This window comes from Fringilla coelebs, assembly GCF_963513975.1.
Source record: "Fringilla coelebs genome assembly, chromosome: 9".
NCBI lineage: Eukaryota > Metazoa > Chordata > Aves > Passeriformes > Fringillidae > Fringilla > Fringilla coelebs.
Genome location: NC_140067.1, coordinates 9,000,358 through 9,012,731, shown reverse-complemented (window position 1 = coordinate 9,012,731; position 12,374 = coordinate 9,000,358). Strand labels below are relative to the sequence as shown.

General features: G+C 42.1%; 1 protein-coding gene across 3 annotated transcripts in view; it reads right to left on the bottom strand.

Annotated features, from left to right (window-relative positions):
* Positions 1 to 2,247: 2,247 nt before the first annotated feature.
* The window catches only part of LOC311156751 (phosphatidylinositol 3-kinase regulatory subunit gamma), a gene marked incomplete at its 5' end in the record, with an annotated part of 70,988 nt that continues 60,861 nt past the window's right edge, over positions 2,248 to 12,374 (bottom strand). For all 3 annotated transcript variants that reach the window (XM_084210974.1, XM_084210975.1, XM_084210976.1), the window contains 8 exons: positions 2,248 to 3,333; positions 4,774 to 4,944; positions 5,258 to 5,332; positions 5,785 to 5,961; positions 7,049 to 7,191; positions 7,928 to 8,053; positions 8,880 to 9,060; positions 10,501 to 10,599. In XM_084210974.1, the coding sequence (XP_084067100.1) occupies positions 3,132 to 3,333; positions 4,774 to 4,944; positions 5,258 to 5,332; positions 5,785 to 5,961; positions 7,049 to 7,191; positions 7,928 to 8,053; positions 8,880 to 9,060; positions 10,501 to 10,599 (1,174 nt within the window). In that variant the 3' untranslated portion in view covers positions 2,248 to 3,131. The remainder of the gene's footprint in view (positions 3,334 to 4,773; positions 4,945 to 5,257; positions 5,333 to 5,784; positions 5,962 to 7,048; positions 7,192 to 7,927; positions 8,054 to 8,879; positions 9,061 to 10,500; positions 10,600 to 12,374) is intronic.

Sequence of the window (12,374 nt, the reverse complement as noted above, 5' to 3'; positions counted from 1 at the left end):
CAGGACCAAGCCCTTGCCCCATAGATCACACCAGCTACACGTGTCAAGTTGGTTTTATTACAATTTTCATTTTCTCTGTGAGTGCAAAATAGTTGCAGAAAGAATCTGTGCAATAGCATGTGCGAGTCAGTGGGGAACTGTGGCAGCAGCTGGGACTTCAGGTGCCTAAACCACACACAGGGAGAGACAGTGGCAAAACAGCCTCAGGAGACTGCTCAGAATAATGGAGCCAGTACAAGAATGCAGTCTTGGTCTGCCCATAGCCCCGCTCTGAAAGTTTGGGCAAAACAGAACTTCAAAGAACACTTTGGGATGGCTTATTGGCCCTGGCTCCATCATTCACAGCAAATACTTCACCTGTGATCAGCAAAAAGAGCTTGGGGAGCAAAGGGCCAAGAGTCCCAACTCACTCACACCACGATAAAGCCAAGCTACCTTCACAGATGCTAATGGAATTACACTGTATTTACCTTGGCAGAGCCAGGGCTGGAGCCTGGACCAGACCTCACAGGATCAATCAGATTCCACTACAGGGAGACTTCAGACAGCCCTGCTCTGCTATCCTGCTGCTGTCAGGACTGCGAGGGTGTGCCAGGATTTATGAGCCTGGAAGTAGACCTGTGCCTGTTTAAAACCAATCTGAGCCCCACCTGAAATTGGGGCAGACCTGAAACTGGGGCAGATGTGAAACACTTTGGCCAGGTTACCTCTGTTACAAAAGCAGGGATCAGAAATACGGATCTCATCAGCCTCAAATGTTAACACTGTCAGTAAGAGAGAGCAGAGAGATCACAAGGGCAGGGAAAAATCAGACACTCCTCTCACACAGGTTCTTCTACAGGCATGAGGCACCTGGCTATCATTTGTGCCTTTGAACTGATTTCTTTCATTGAGCATTTGGTCTCAGCCCAGCATCAAGGGAATGCTAGATGCCTGAGAGGTGTGAGAATGGCAGCTGTACAGCTACCAGATTAGAACTGCAAATTAGCTAAGAAAAAATTCTGTGTCCACAGACCACCGAGGAAACCATTCGAGATTTCCGCTAACAGCAAAGGCTATGTCTCATTTTTCCTTTTTTCCTGGGGAAGTAGAAGGGACACACAAGCAGATGTGGTTCATTTTGACATAGCAGCTTATGTGAATTTTATTCTTCTCTCACACAGTTTTGAGATTTGGTTAAGTCTTGTAGGGTATCATTTAAATGAGAAAAGTGGCATCTACAGCATTCCTTGCCTGAAGATTGCACTCTGGCCAATTAGGAAGTATCTGGGATGTGTCAGGGTCATTAGTGCAAAATAAAAAATGTCATGGCATGCCAGGCAACCAGACTACCCTTCCTGCAATGGCTGTCAGTGCTCCAGCCTTGTCACTTCCCTACTTGCAAATTCAAGACATTCAGTGAAATAATACTTCTAGTGTAAACAATATACATCAACAAGCCTGGCACTACTGCCCAGGCATTACAGAAAAAAGCCATTGGAACAGGAAATCAGCCCCAGGGTCAGAAACGGGTCTCCAGCATTCTCAGACCTGCATGACTGTCTGCTTCCTGTCCTGCACAATGGGTGCATTGCAAGGGAAATGCTTCCAGTAATGGGAACAAAAGTAACTTTCAAGGTTGCACGCTGAACAATTACTTTGCCAGTTGTGCTTTGATGCCAAGTGGTTCAGTTTGCCAAACTTAGCTCTTTTTCATTTTAGAAGCTTAAGGAATGGAAATAAGCTGCTTTGTACACTTTCCAGGGAGGGGATTTATTTGATGATTGCTGTAGTTGACGAAGCCCAGGACTACTCGCTCCAGTATTTGACAGCAGCCCTTGCCAAAGGATGGTACCAGACATCCAGTAACTGAGGAGTATGGCTCTCATCCCTTCCTGTGTTTTGCATCATGTCTAAAATAACTACAAGGGAATTTAGATTATACCAGAGTAAAATCTTGCTTGGCTGCAGTGGTGTGAGAGTTCAGAACCCAGCTCGCAAAGAACAAATCAGAGGAGATCTAGGATTAGCATGCTCACTTCTTACAACTGAGAGTAACTATACCCCACCAAAGAATTGGGTACAATAAGCCATCCAGGAGCATTTGATTACACTGACCTCTTCTGTACCAAAATCAAGTGTTACAAGAGTCTGTCATTGTTCAGCAAGAGACCTGCAGCAGGTCAGTGCAAGCTTCATTCTGCTTTACATTCTGAAGCACAGTATCATTAAAACTCTGGAAACAGAATCCCAAGCTGAGGAGCAGGAGGGAGAGGGAGTGAAGAAAGAGGAGAGTGAGCAATTACATCAGATCAGACAAATTTAGTGTTTTGAAGCCAGACAATGTTTAGCTTTTCCTTTTATTTGTTTCAAGTTTTGGTGCAGAAAGTATGTGCGGATGCTAATGCAACCTCCCCTGTAAGTGCTCGATCTAGCAACGAACAAAGTTTTGGCATGTTCAGTTTGGTTATGTTTCCTTTAAGCGAAGACCTGCAGTGCCATTGAAACCAAAACTTCGTTATTGTTGGCAAAAAAATAAAGCAACTTTCCTTTTACAAGCATTTTTCCATTTAAATAAAAACCTGAAGCTTTCCCATAATTCCTTTGGTCTTCTCTCACCAAATTCCACGCTACCTCAAGACAAGCCCTCTTTTGGAAGTCCAGCTGAATCGCAGTGAAGCTGCTAAAATTAGCAGAGAAGAATTGCTGTGGCAGAGTTTCCCCCTAGTTTGTTGGGAGTTTAAGACTGAAAGACATTACCAGTGCCTCGGGTAGAGGCTTCAAATTGTGTCTACTAGAACAAGAGAAAACAAAATCCCATTAGAAGTTCCACTGAAGGTGCCTGGCAAAAAATCATCTCCATAAAATGATGCTCTGCTTCCAGTATTTTCATATGCCTTGCGTTGAGTTTATTCCCCTCATAAGGAAACAAAAGTATCGGTGTAAAAGCACAGCTGAGCTTTTAAGGTAGCACCAGGACACCTACACCCAAGTTGTCATCTTGTTGCTGCTAGGCCTCTTTTTGATTCACATTCACAGAATCACTTCTTGTGCAAAACAAGCAGTCTAAGGAGAAAGAATGCCCTCCGAGTTCTAATAAAAATCGTAGAAAAGAATCCAAGATAAGCCAACGCTTTCCTCCTCCCCAAAATTTACCTGCAGAGAGAGGGGGGCATCTGTGCGTAGACAGGATAGGCAAGCCTGACATTTAGGGAATCATTGTGTTGGACAAGGGATGTCTGCTGGTAATGAAGAACCAAATCCTTAAGTGTGCTGTACAGGTTGTACGGTTCTGCAAACCCATAACCTCTTGGAGTGCTGTAGATCACACAGTGTTTCACCTCTCCATCAGCTCTGCAAGGAAAGGAAAGAGGAGAGTTTAACATAAAAGGACAAACCCAAAGTGACAGTCTATTAACAATTAACTAATGCAGCATCTCCGCCAGTCACTGGATTACATAATGGAAGACCCAGTAGATGCAAGTGGAGGAGATTAATATAGTCTGCGAAAAAACTTGGCTTCAGGGCATGTGATTAAACACTCTTGCATAATAATCCACATAAGAGGGCTCTTCCATCCCAGCAGTACAATTCCCTACTGCATTGTTGTCCAAATGGTCCTTGGGAAAAAAGTCAATAACTGAACCAGGAAGATAAGCACCCGAAGTCAGCAATGACTTTGTGTTCAACTCACCTAGAAACCTTTCCACTAAGCAAAGAAACCAAAAGCCACAAATTATCAGGACCTGCAAACTATTCCATGAAACACAGGGGCTCAGGGGCTAACCTTCCATGTGCATTTTTTAATGTTAAGCATGGGACAGGCTCAAGCTGATTCATTATCTGAAGCCATAGCGACCGAGTCTCTAACTTGGCAAAGCAGCTACCGGAGCACAGCGATTCCAAAGCAGCTAGAAAAATTTATCTGCCAGAAAGATCAGGTATTATGTAATCCCTGTACTGGAGCCTGTTACAATCCCAGTCACATGTAAGAACAGGTTACTTTGTGCCACCCCTTTTTGAGCCTGTGGCACGATCCCAACCAAACAAAAGCATCTGATGAACCCAACGCTTGAGTGACTGCAATGAACAGAACATGGAACACAGCAGATACTACAGTCTTCAGTTACCTTGAGGTGCTAAACCTTCATATATTCATTTCTCAGACTTGTGCTCAGAAGCAATTAACCTCATGTGAAATAAATCAGTGAAAGCCATTTTGGACTCCAGGACAAGCTTGAAGGATTTTTAGATAATGGAGCTGGAGTATTTCTGACCTTCATTACACCAGCATAAAATGAAGTGAAATACAAGAAATCAATGCAAGGCTGTGCGAATGTCACCAAAGCTACTGCTCACAAATAACCCTCTGAAGCATCACCATTACCTTACAGATACAAGAAAAAGATCTAGAGTTGGGCATATCTGAAAATGAGAATGGAGGATGCCACACCTTTACAGCCCTGCTTTACTTCTTCCCATGTGTCCCTTAGCAGGGAAGAATATGGGAGAATTAGGCCCTAACTTAGGGCCTTACCACAGAGCTTCAAGTTGGGACACTTCAGAATTTTGTACTAACTACTGTGGGAAGTGCAGAGGCTGCAGGACTACAGTTATTGCACATTCAAAGCACATTTTTCTTACAAAGCTTTTACCATGCCGGTCTTCCTGCAAACATGCAACACATTCCAATGGGTAGGCCTAAGCTAGGCCTGGCTTTTGTTCTCCAAAATAAAGAGCTTTGGTAGAGATTTATGAATTGAGTAGTCAGAACAAAAAGGAAAACAGACTTACACCACAGAACAAGCATAACATCCTTTCTTGCTGCTCTCGCGAATTAAAAATGCTCCGTCAGGTTTCCCACAGAGCAAGTCTTCCGCTTGGACACGGTTGAGATCCCCAACAAACCAAGTTTTCTCATCATGATGTGGCAGGTTTTCATCTTCTTCATTCACAAAGTATGTGCTGAGAGGATACATTTGTTAACCAGTGATCAGTAAAGGAGTTAATAAGCAGAGTTATTTTCACAGAAATCATACAAAGAAGTACCAGAATTGCCCAAATTGGGAGGCTGGGCTCCTAACAAACATATATTAAAGGCTTCCACTTAGATCTTAATTTTAGTCCTACATGTTTCAGCAGAGTTGCTGCCTCACATGACATCACATGACTCCAGTCCTTTACTGAGAAACTGGTAGTTTTTGTTACCAACCCCACATGAAAAAACACTTCCTAATGGAACACTTCTCAATAAAATCATATGTATAGTGACACTTACTCATCAATATTTTCATTTTTGATCCCCAGCCAGTCATTTATTCGCTTCTGTCTCACCCCCTTGTGATTGAGCCATCTGCCAGAAGAAGAGAACATTAATACATTAGAGCACATGTATGGGTTTTCTTAGTGAGCAAGCTGAAGCTCAGACACAGGAGAAACAGTCTGTGTCCAGCCCAGGGACACTAGGAGCTGGATTACGGAGGTGAAATCAAGTGTGGGTATAAGCAACATAACAGAAAAAAAGTACTACCATCTGTTGTATTAGCAACCACAGTTTTTGTTTATAACTAATTTTTCTTAAATTCTTTATTTACAGATTATGCACCTAGTTGTGACTGGCTCTTTAAATATCAAAGTCATGAAGAGGCCAACCAGCTCTCAGACATCCCCTGCCAGAATGCAACACCTTAACATACAGAACTTTGGTTATGAAAAGAAAATTAAAGTCTCATTATCCTGATGGAAACAGCCATTAATCAGATTCATCAGAGACACTATTCTGAGGTATGGGTCAGGCTTACTTACACAAGATACTGATCTCTGATTTTGCGGAGCTGAATTAGGTCAGGCTTGATGCTGTTCATTTTCTTATCAGTCTCCCTGTTGTCCAGAGCTTGTTTCTTCAAGTCTTGTTCCAGGCGCATTTTACTGTCATGGATCTCACCCAGGCGTGATTTTAATTTTTCGTAGTTCATCATAATCCTGCAAGTGGGCATGAGAGAAGAGGTCAAACCAGCCCAGAAGGACTGAACCTACTGGTAGCAGTTACAGAGGAGTATCACAGAACTACCATAACAGCAAGTCCTCCCTTTGACCACCTCATCCTTACATGAAAATTACTGTATGAGTGACAGGAAAGACCTCTTGCCAGAGGGCCTGCAACCTTCAGTTTACCTTAATATATTTCCTTCTGGCAGAGATGCAGGAAGAAATTCTCTGTAGGAAGGTAAGCTAGAACAGATTCTTCTCTCACTGTCAGATCCAGTTTTTGTTGTATCAATTATGCGAGCCCACCACAGGCATCAGCAATAGCAAGATTTCAAATGCAAACTTCAATTACTATCAAGAGCTACAAGGAAGTAATGCTGCCTGTCTCTTCATTCAAGATTAGTTTGCAGGTTTTCTGTGACTCGGGAAAATTACATCTTTTGCTTCTTAATTGTCTTTACTCAGAATGAAGCACCACAAGTGCATAGTGAGATTGTTACAGGTTACTGTTTCTGGTCCAAAAACCTCCTTACTGTGGTTCATAAAGCACTGTGTCAAGTGAGGTATTGTACCCAGCCTTTCTTCAAAGGCCCAGATCCAGCTTTTTCTGCTAATACGCTCTTGGAAGGGCAGTTTCACACAATGCACTCACTGAATTTGTTAGACAACAGCTACTAAACAGTGATCTTCTCTGAAAACGACCAAAACCAGCTATGGACAATGAGATTCACCAGATTTATGTACATTTCACAGTACGCAAGTACAGAGTTCTCTGAATTATATTCTGAGCAAATCCAAATAGAAATGGGTTAAGCAAATTAAATAATTATTTCCTGTTCTTTCCTGGTCCTCATCCCAGTATCTTGATTTACTAAAGTTAAGAGAGGATAATCCAGAGATTTCCCAGCTCTGCAATTCTTTGAGAGAAGAGAGCTTTACTGAAGGCTGAGATACCTTGAGGGAAGGTCTCAGAAAACACTGAGCTTACAAAGTGGCTTATATGATTTGTATGATGCTGTAATGGCAGTGTCAGCGTGGACACCACTGCTTCCAGGTAAGCAAACATAAGCTGAGAGCTCACCGCTCAATTTCTTTGTCGTTGCCCTCCCTGCGGAATCGCTCGATGTATTCTTTGCTGTATCGCTCTTGTGAGTGGCACTGCTCCTCAAATATCTTAATTGTTTCATTAAATGCTTCGATTGCAGTTCTCTTCATCTGAATTTCCTGTGTGAGGAAAGAGTCCTTCATCCTTTGTTCATAATACAGACAACAATGCAAGACTCATTTCCCTAAACTGACTGAGAAGATGATATTTTTTCCCCCCACTTAGTTAAAATAGGATTAATCAGCTTTAAATTCAGTCAAATGTCTGAGTAGGGTCAGGAAAGAACTGGGCAGACTTACTCCCTGTAAGTCTACCCTCCTCCCCTACAAGATGCTCTCTATTAGGCTGCAAACCCCTCAAACATTTTAGTCATATTTTCCATCTTAGTTTGCAGGAAGACTGCCAGCAAACCTCCTCCCCATATATGAACTATCTTATTTTACAAGAAGCAGTCCAAATACCGTATTCACACTTCCTTAATGCATAATATCTGGTGACTGACTTGCACATGATTTCACAAAAAACCTGGACAAACTCCTCTACATCTCTCACTGCAGCATGTGGCAGCTGGAAATACTCAGCAGTGTAAAGCTTCTAAGTGTTGACCTTCTCCACAGCTTTTACTTTATACTAAAAAGTTCAGCTCCTCTTCTTTGCCCCATACCTCTAGGACTATGAGCAACAGCAATATTCACTGTTTCCATCAAATATGAAACTTCCTTGCTGTATTCCACAATTTACTAAGATTTTTTTCCTTATATTGCCTTTAAAAGTCTTAACAGGATAAAAAAAAAAAATTCTTTGCTTTTTAAACAACAAAAAACACACTCTACAAAGAGCCAAAGCAGTACCAACCTGGGATGTTCTGGTATATTCTTCATACAATTTGTCATACTCTTTGCTCTTTTCCTGATACTGAGCATGGTATTCTTGAAGCTTTTTACCTACTGCATCTATATTATCTTCTTTCACCAACTGATCCTGCATATACAAAGAACTATTAAGTCTTCAAGCAAAGCAGCTTTTCCTTAAGAGTATTCATTTGTCCACTTAGGCATATTTGCATTTTACAGATATTAGCATTAGTTTTATAATCCACTTTCCAGAAAGCACTGCATCTAAATCTGCCTTCCTTTGTGAAACATGTTCCACAGTTTACAGACACAAGGAACTGGAACTATGGGACACCAAGAGCTGTGCCAAAATCCTAAACTTTCAAAAGCACACCACACCTTACTTTCAGGGTTGCTATCCCCAGTTTAAGAAAGAAGGAAGCAAATTGCTTAGAATCTTCAGTTAAAGATCAGAGTTTGAGGTTTTTTTTACTTTTCTAAAAAGCTATGCAGTTCTTTTTCCTTAATGCAAAAATGTGTTTTGGGCTACTGAATAAAAGTTTAAAAAATGTTCTTGAAAAATTTAGATGGCTATGCACAGAGTGAGCAGTTGCACAGCTCATATGGGTAGCACTGGCTACAGCAGTGCTCAGTGGGTTCACAAGGGTCCAAGGAGAAATTAAAAAGTTTCTCAGAGGTTCAACTCTGCTGCCTGTCAGGGTTTAAATTCTCTGTTGGGCTCAGATGGAGACTGGGAACCTGATAAAATGTAGCAGCTTACATGGTTAGACAATTTGGAAGATGCAAGTGAGGCCAAATATGAAAATTTTGGGGAAAAAAAAATTTCCGGTTTTCAAAAAAACCAACCAACCAAAACAAGTGAAAGCACACACGAAAATAAACCACCAATAAAAAAAAAATTATACACATCTGCAATTTTTTTCTGGTCTGTTGGGGTCTGATGAAGCTCTTACCTGCTGGTACCTGGACACGGGATACATCAACTTCACGTCGAGCTTGGGGTTGTACTGAGCCAGGGACTCATTGCGGTAGTGGTTAATGAGTTCCACAACGGAATTAAATGTCAGTGGGTCAGAAAAGCCGTACTTTCCATCCCGATGGTAGATCTTTATCAGTTTGTTGTTGCCACCCTTCCTGTAAAGTGCAGTCATTCAGAGGTTTTGCTGTGTCCCTATCATCCCCCATCAGCACTAAGGCTGATGACCCCAGTGGAATTCCTGGGCGAGAGGCTCCCACACTGCACACCTTCACAGGGATTCTTTACACAGCAGTAGTATTAAGTAGTTTAAGAGTCAATACACACAGAATTATCATCAGATTATTTGAACAGGAGCAAAGCCCAAAGTAAATCTCTTCCTATGTGTTCATTCTGGAGCCAGCTTATGGTATTTAAGTCCTAGCTTTGCCAGAAGTTTTGCAAGGGAAAAGGAGAATTCTGAAGGCTGAATAAAGGAGCTGTAAGAAAACCCAAACCCATAATTTCCTGCAATTCAGGGTCACTAATAGCATACAACAGAATAGAGATTTATACAATTATTAATGAATCTTTTTGAGTTATGAGTGCTAATACAGGATACATGAATTTACAAAATCCTTTGAGGATTACAAGATGGTTGTAAATGTAGTTATCCAGATTTATACATTCTAGTGGTTTCCTCAAATATACTGCTTATTTTTTCCTTTTTTTTTCCCAACAACAGATTGTTTAGATACTGTCCTGTCCTTCTCCTGCACTTACAATTTTGCCTCCTAAAGACAAAAATTCGGTAGAATTCAGTGAAATAACCAAATCATGCCAAACCTTGGCACCAGGCTGTGAACTTAGAGGCAGAAGTTAAAGCAGAATTCTAACTACACCCTTGGGATCAAACCTACCACTAAGGCAATGAAATTTCAAGGCAGGATCAAGTACCTGCCCTATCACAGTAACTCCCAAGGGTGTGCTACAAAGGCTGTGGCTTCTGTGCCTCACCTGCTTGTCCCTAACAATCAACCTTGGGAGCCTGTCAGAGGCAAGTGGCTGGGCAGGCTGGGCAAGGCACCAGAGCCAGTCACATGAGGTTTCTGCCTAACTGCAGCAGACAGGGCTGGGGCAGCTCTGGGAAACCTGCCACACGCAGACATGAAGAAAAGAGCACGGCTCCAAATCAATATTCCATAAACTTTGGATCAGAAAGCACAAGATACTCTTTTTACCAAGACATTGTGTTCAGTTCTCCAGAGCTGCACGCTGATGAGGTATTCAACACTCTCCCATTATTCAAAGGCCTGGTTTACAAACACTTTTTATCTTAGCAGTTCTGAAGCCATGAAGCACCTGAGCAGCTCTCCTCCCTGAGTCCCATCTCATCTACACAGAGATCCTCAGGGTGCTACTTAGTGAGGCACAGGACTCAATGCACAGAGCAGAACCGACTGTCAGACCTGGCTCTTTATTTGCTTGTTCTGGGATGTGCAGAACTGGGAACACCTCTCAGCTTGAGCCACATGAGCTTTACACAGCCAGGGCTGTCACTGGAATGGAAGCAGCTCCTCAGGGCTCTGCTGAGGGGACCACAAGTGCTCAGTGCTCACCGCAGTGTCAGAGTGTAGTCCCCCTGCATCTTGGTCGATGCGTCGCGCACCAGGAATGTTCCATCTGGCATGTCTCGTAATTTGTCATTGACTTCTTCCCTGCAGGATGGAAAGGGAGGCAAAATTAGAAGTGCTAAGGACATGACCACCTTTGCCACAGGTGAAACGTCTGACCCAGCAACACCAGTGTCTGCAGAGTTCAATCTTCTGCCATGCTCAGGCTCTCCAGTTTTTTAGGCCACCTAAAGCAAGTCTCAGCTTGTGTAGCTGTACTAAAGAAAAGTAGCTGCAGTCAACTGCCACTTAGGAAGGAGTCTCTGTTTAAACAACAGTAGCAGCTGTGACTCAGTTCACAACCTTTCCCTTTAATCTGTTCAGGTTTTAAAGTCCACACTGGAACAGGTGCCCTTTGAGAAGCCAGTCCTGACCTCTTAAGACATGGTCTCTGGAATCACAGCTCAAAGGTGCCTAGAGTTTAGCACAGTTTTAGTCTCAAGAGGCTCATTATTGGCTTAGCTCTGATCTTATTTACAGCCCTTTTAAACCACTACAACCTTGCTAGCTGCAGTGCAACTTTTCCTTATTTACAACTGAGGCAGAAGGATACTCAGTCCAGAGCTTTAAGCTAAACCAAGAAATCTTTTAGTGAAAGTGAGTACCTGTAGGCATTAAGAAAATTATTTCAGCTGAAGAGATGCATCTTGCTTATGAGCATTTCACCCAGATTATGTATCTCACTTTATAACAGCTCCCTCAAAGGTTTTGAAAGCCCTAAACACTTTTTAATACAATCATTTGGAAACTAAAGTTTCTCAAGTAGCCTCAACATTTTTTAGGTGCTGTAGGAAGCCTAGCTGAATCTTACAAAGAAAAATCAACAGCAGTTGTTGGGTTTTTTTTTGTTCAAATACTAAGGAACAAAAGCATTCAAAAGAATAACAAAAGAATAGCCTTAGCTTTGATTTAGCTACCTGAAAACTATTTTGTTAGTAAAACTGACTCCTACTGAGTATCACATGCTCATGTCCATTACTCCTCTTGGACCATTTTACAGCTTGGACCCAGTTAACTCCTTTCTGAATGGACAGATAATGACCTGCAGGTTTGGGCCTGCAAGCTGCACCCTGGAGCTCATGACAGAATTTTCAGCACAAGTTCTTGACTGAAGAACATTGCTCCTGCCCTGCTAGCCTGATGCAGCCTGTACCTGCTGGCTGCCAGGGTCATAAACAATTCCATCTTTACATAAGCGTGTATCAAGTTTAAATCTAATAAAGCCACCCCAATGCGATTTGCAGTGCATTAGCTCCTGCCATCATGGGCTCTGGTAATTGAGGGACAAATCCACAGTCAATAAACTGATACCAATATTGAGCAGTTTTAAACAAACTGTGCCTAGTGGGTTTTGTGATCAGGTTTTCCCACTCTGCTTCAGCTTAAAATTAACAGAAAAATATCTCTGCCAAGGCCCTTCAAAAGCAAGATCTATGAGGGTTTGCTTTATAAAAAGATAAGGGTGGTACAATAAAGATATGAAAGCTTTATTTCCCTTCTCAGAACGTCAGTGAGCTCATGTGGCAAACACAGTCTGCATGCCTCTATCTGCCAGAGTGCTTCAAAGTACTATGTGCACAACTTTGAGCAATTCCTGATCACACTCCCAGCACACTCCCCTGTCCTCTTACAGCTCCAAATTCTAGACTCTTCAGAAGTGCCTAAAGAGAGTAAGAGATGACTGAACATTTCAGTTCTTGTATGCAATTAAGTATATAAAAACAGGTCTTTCATTTTCTGAACCTACCCCAAGCAATCTATTTTCTCAAGTGCATAAAAGAGGGTTTTCTTAAGAGGCAAAACTTGATTTGTTTGGTATG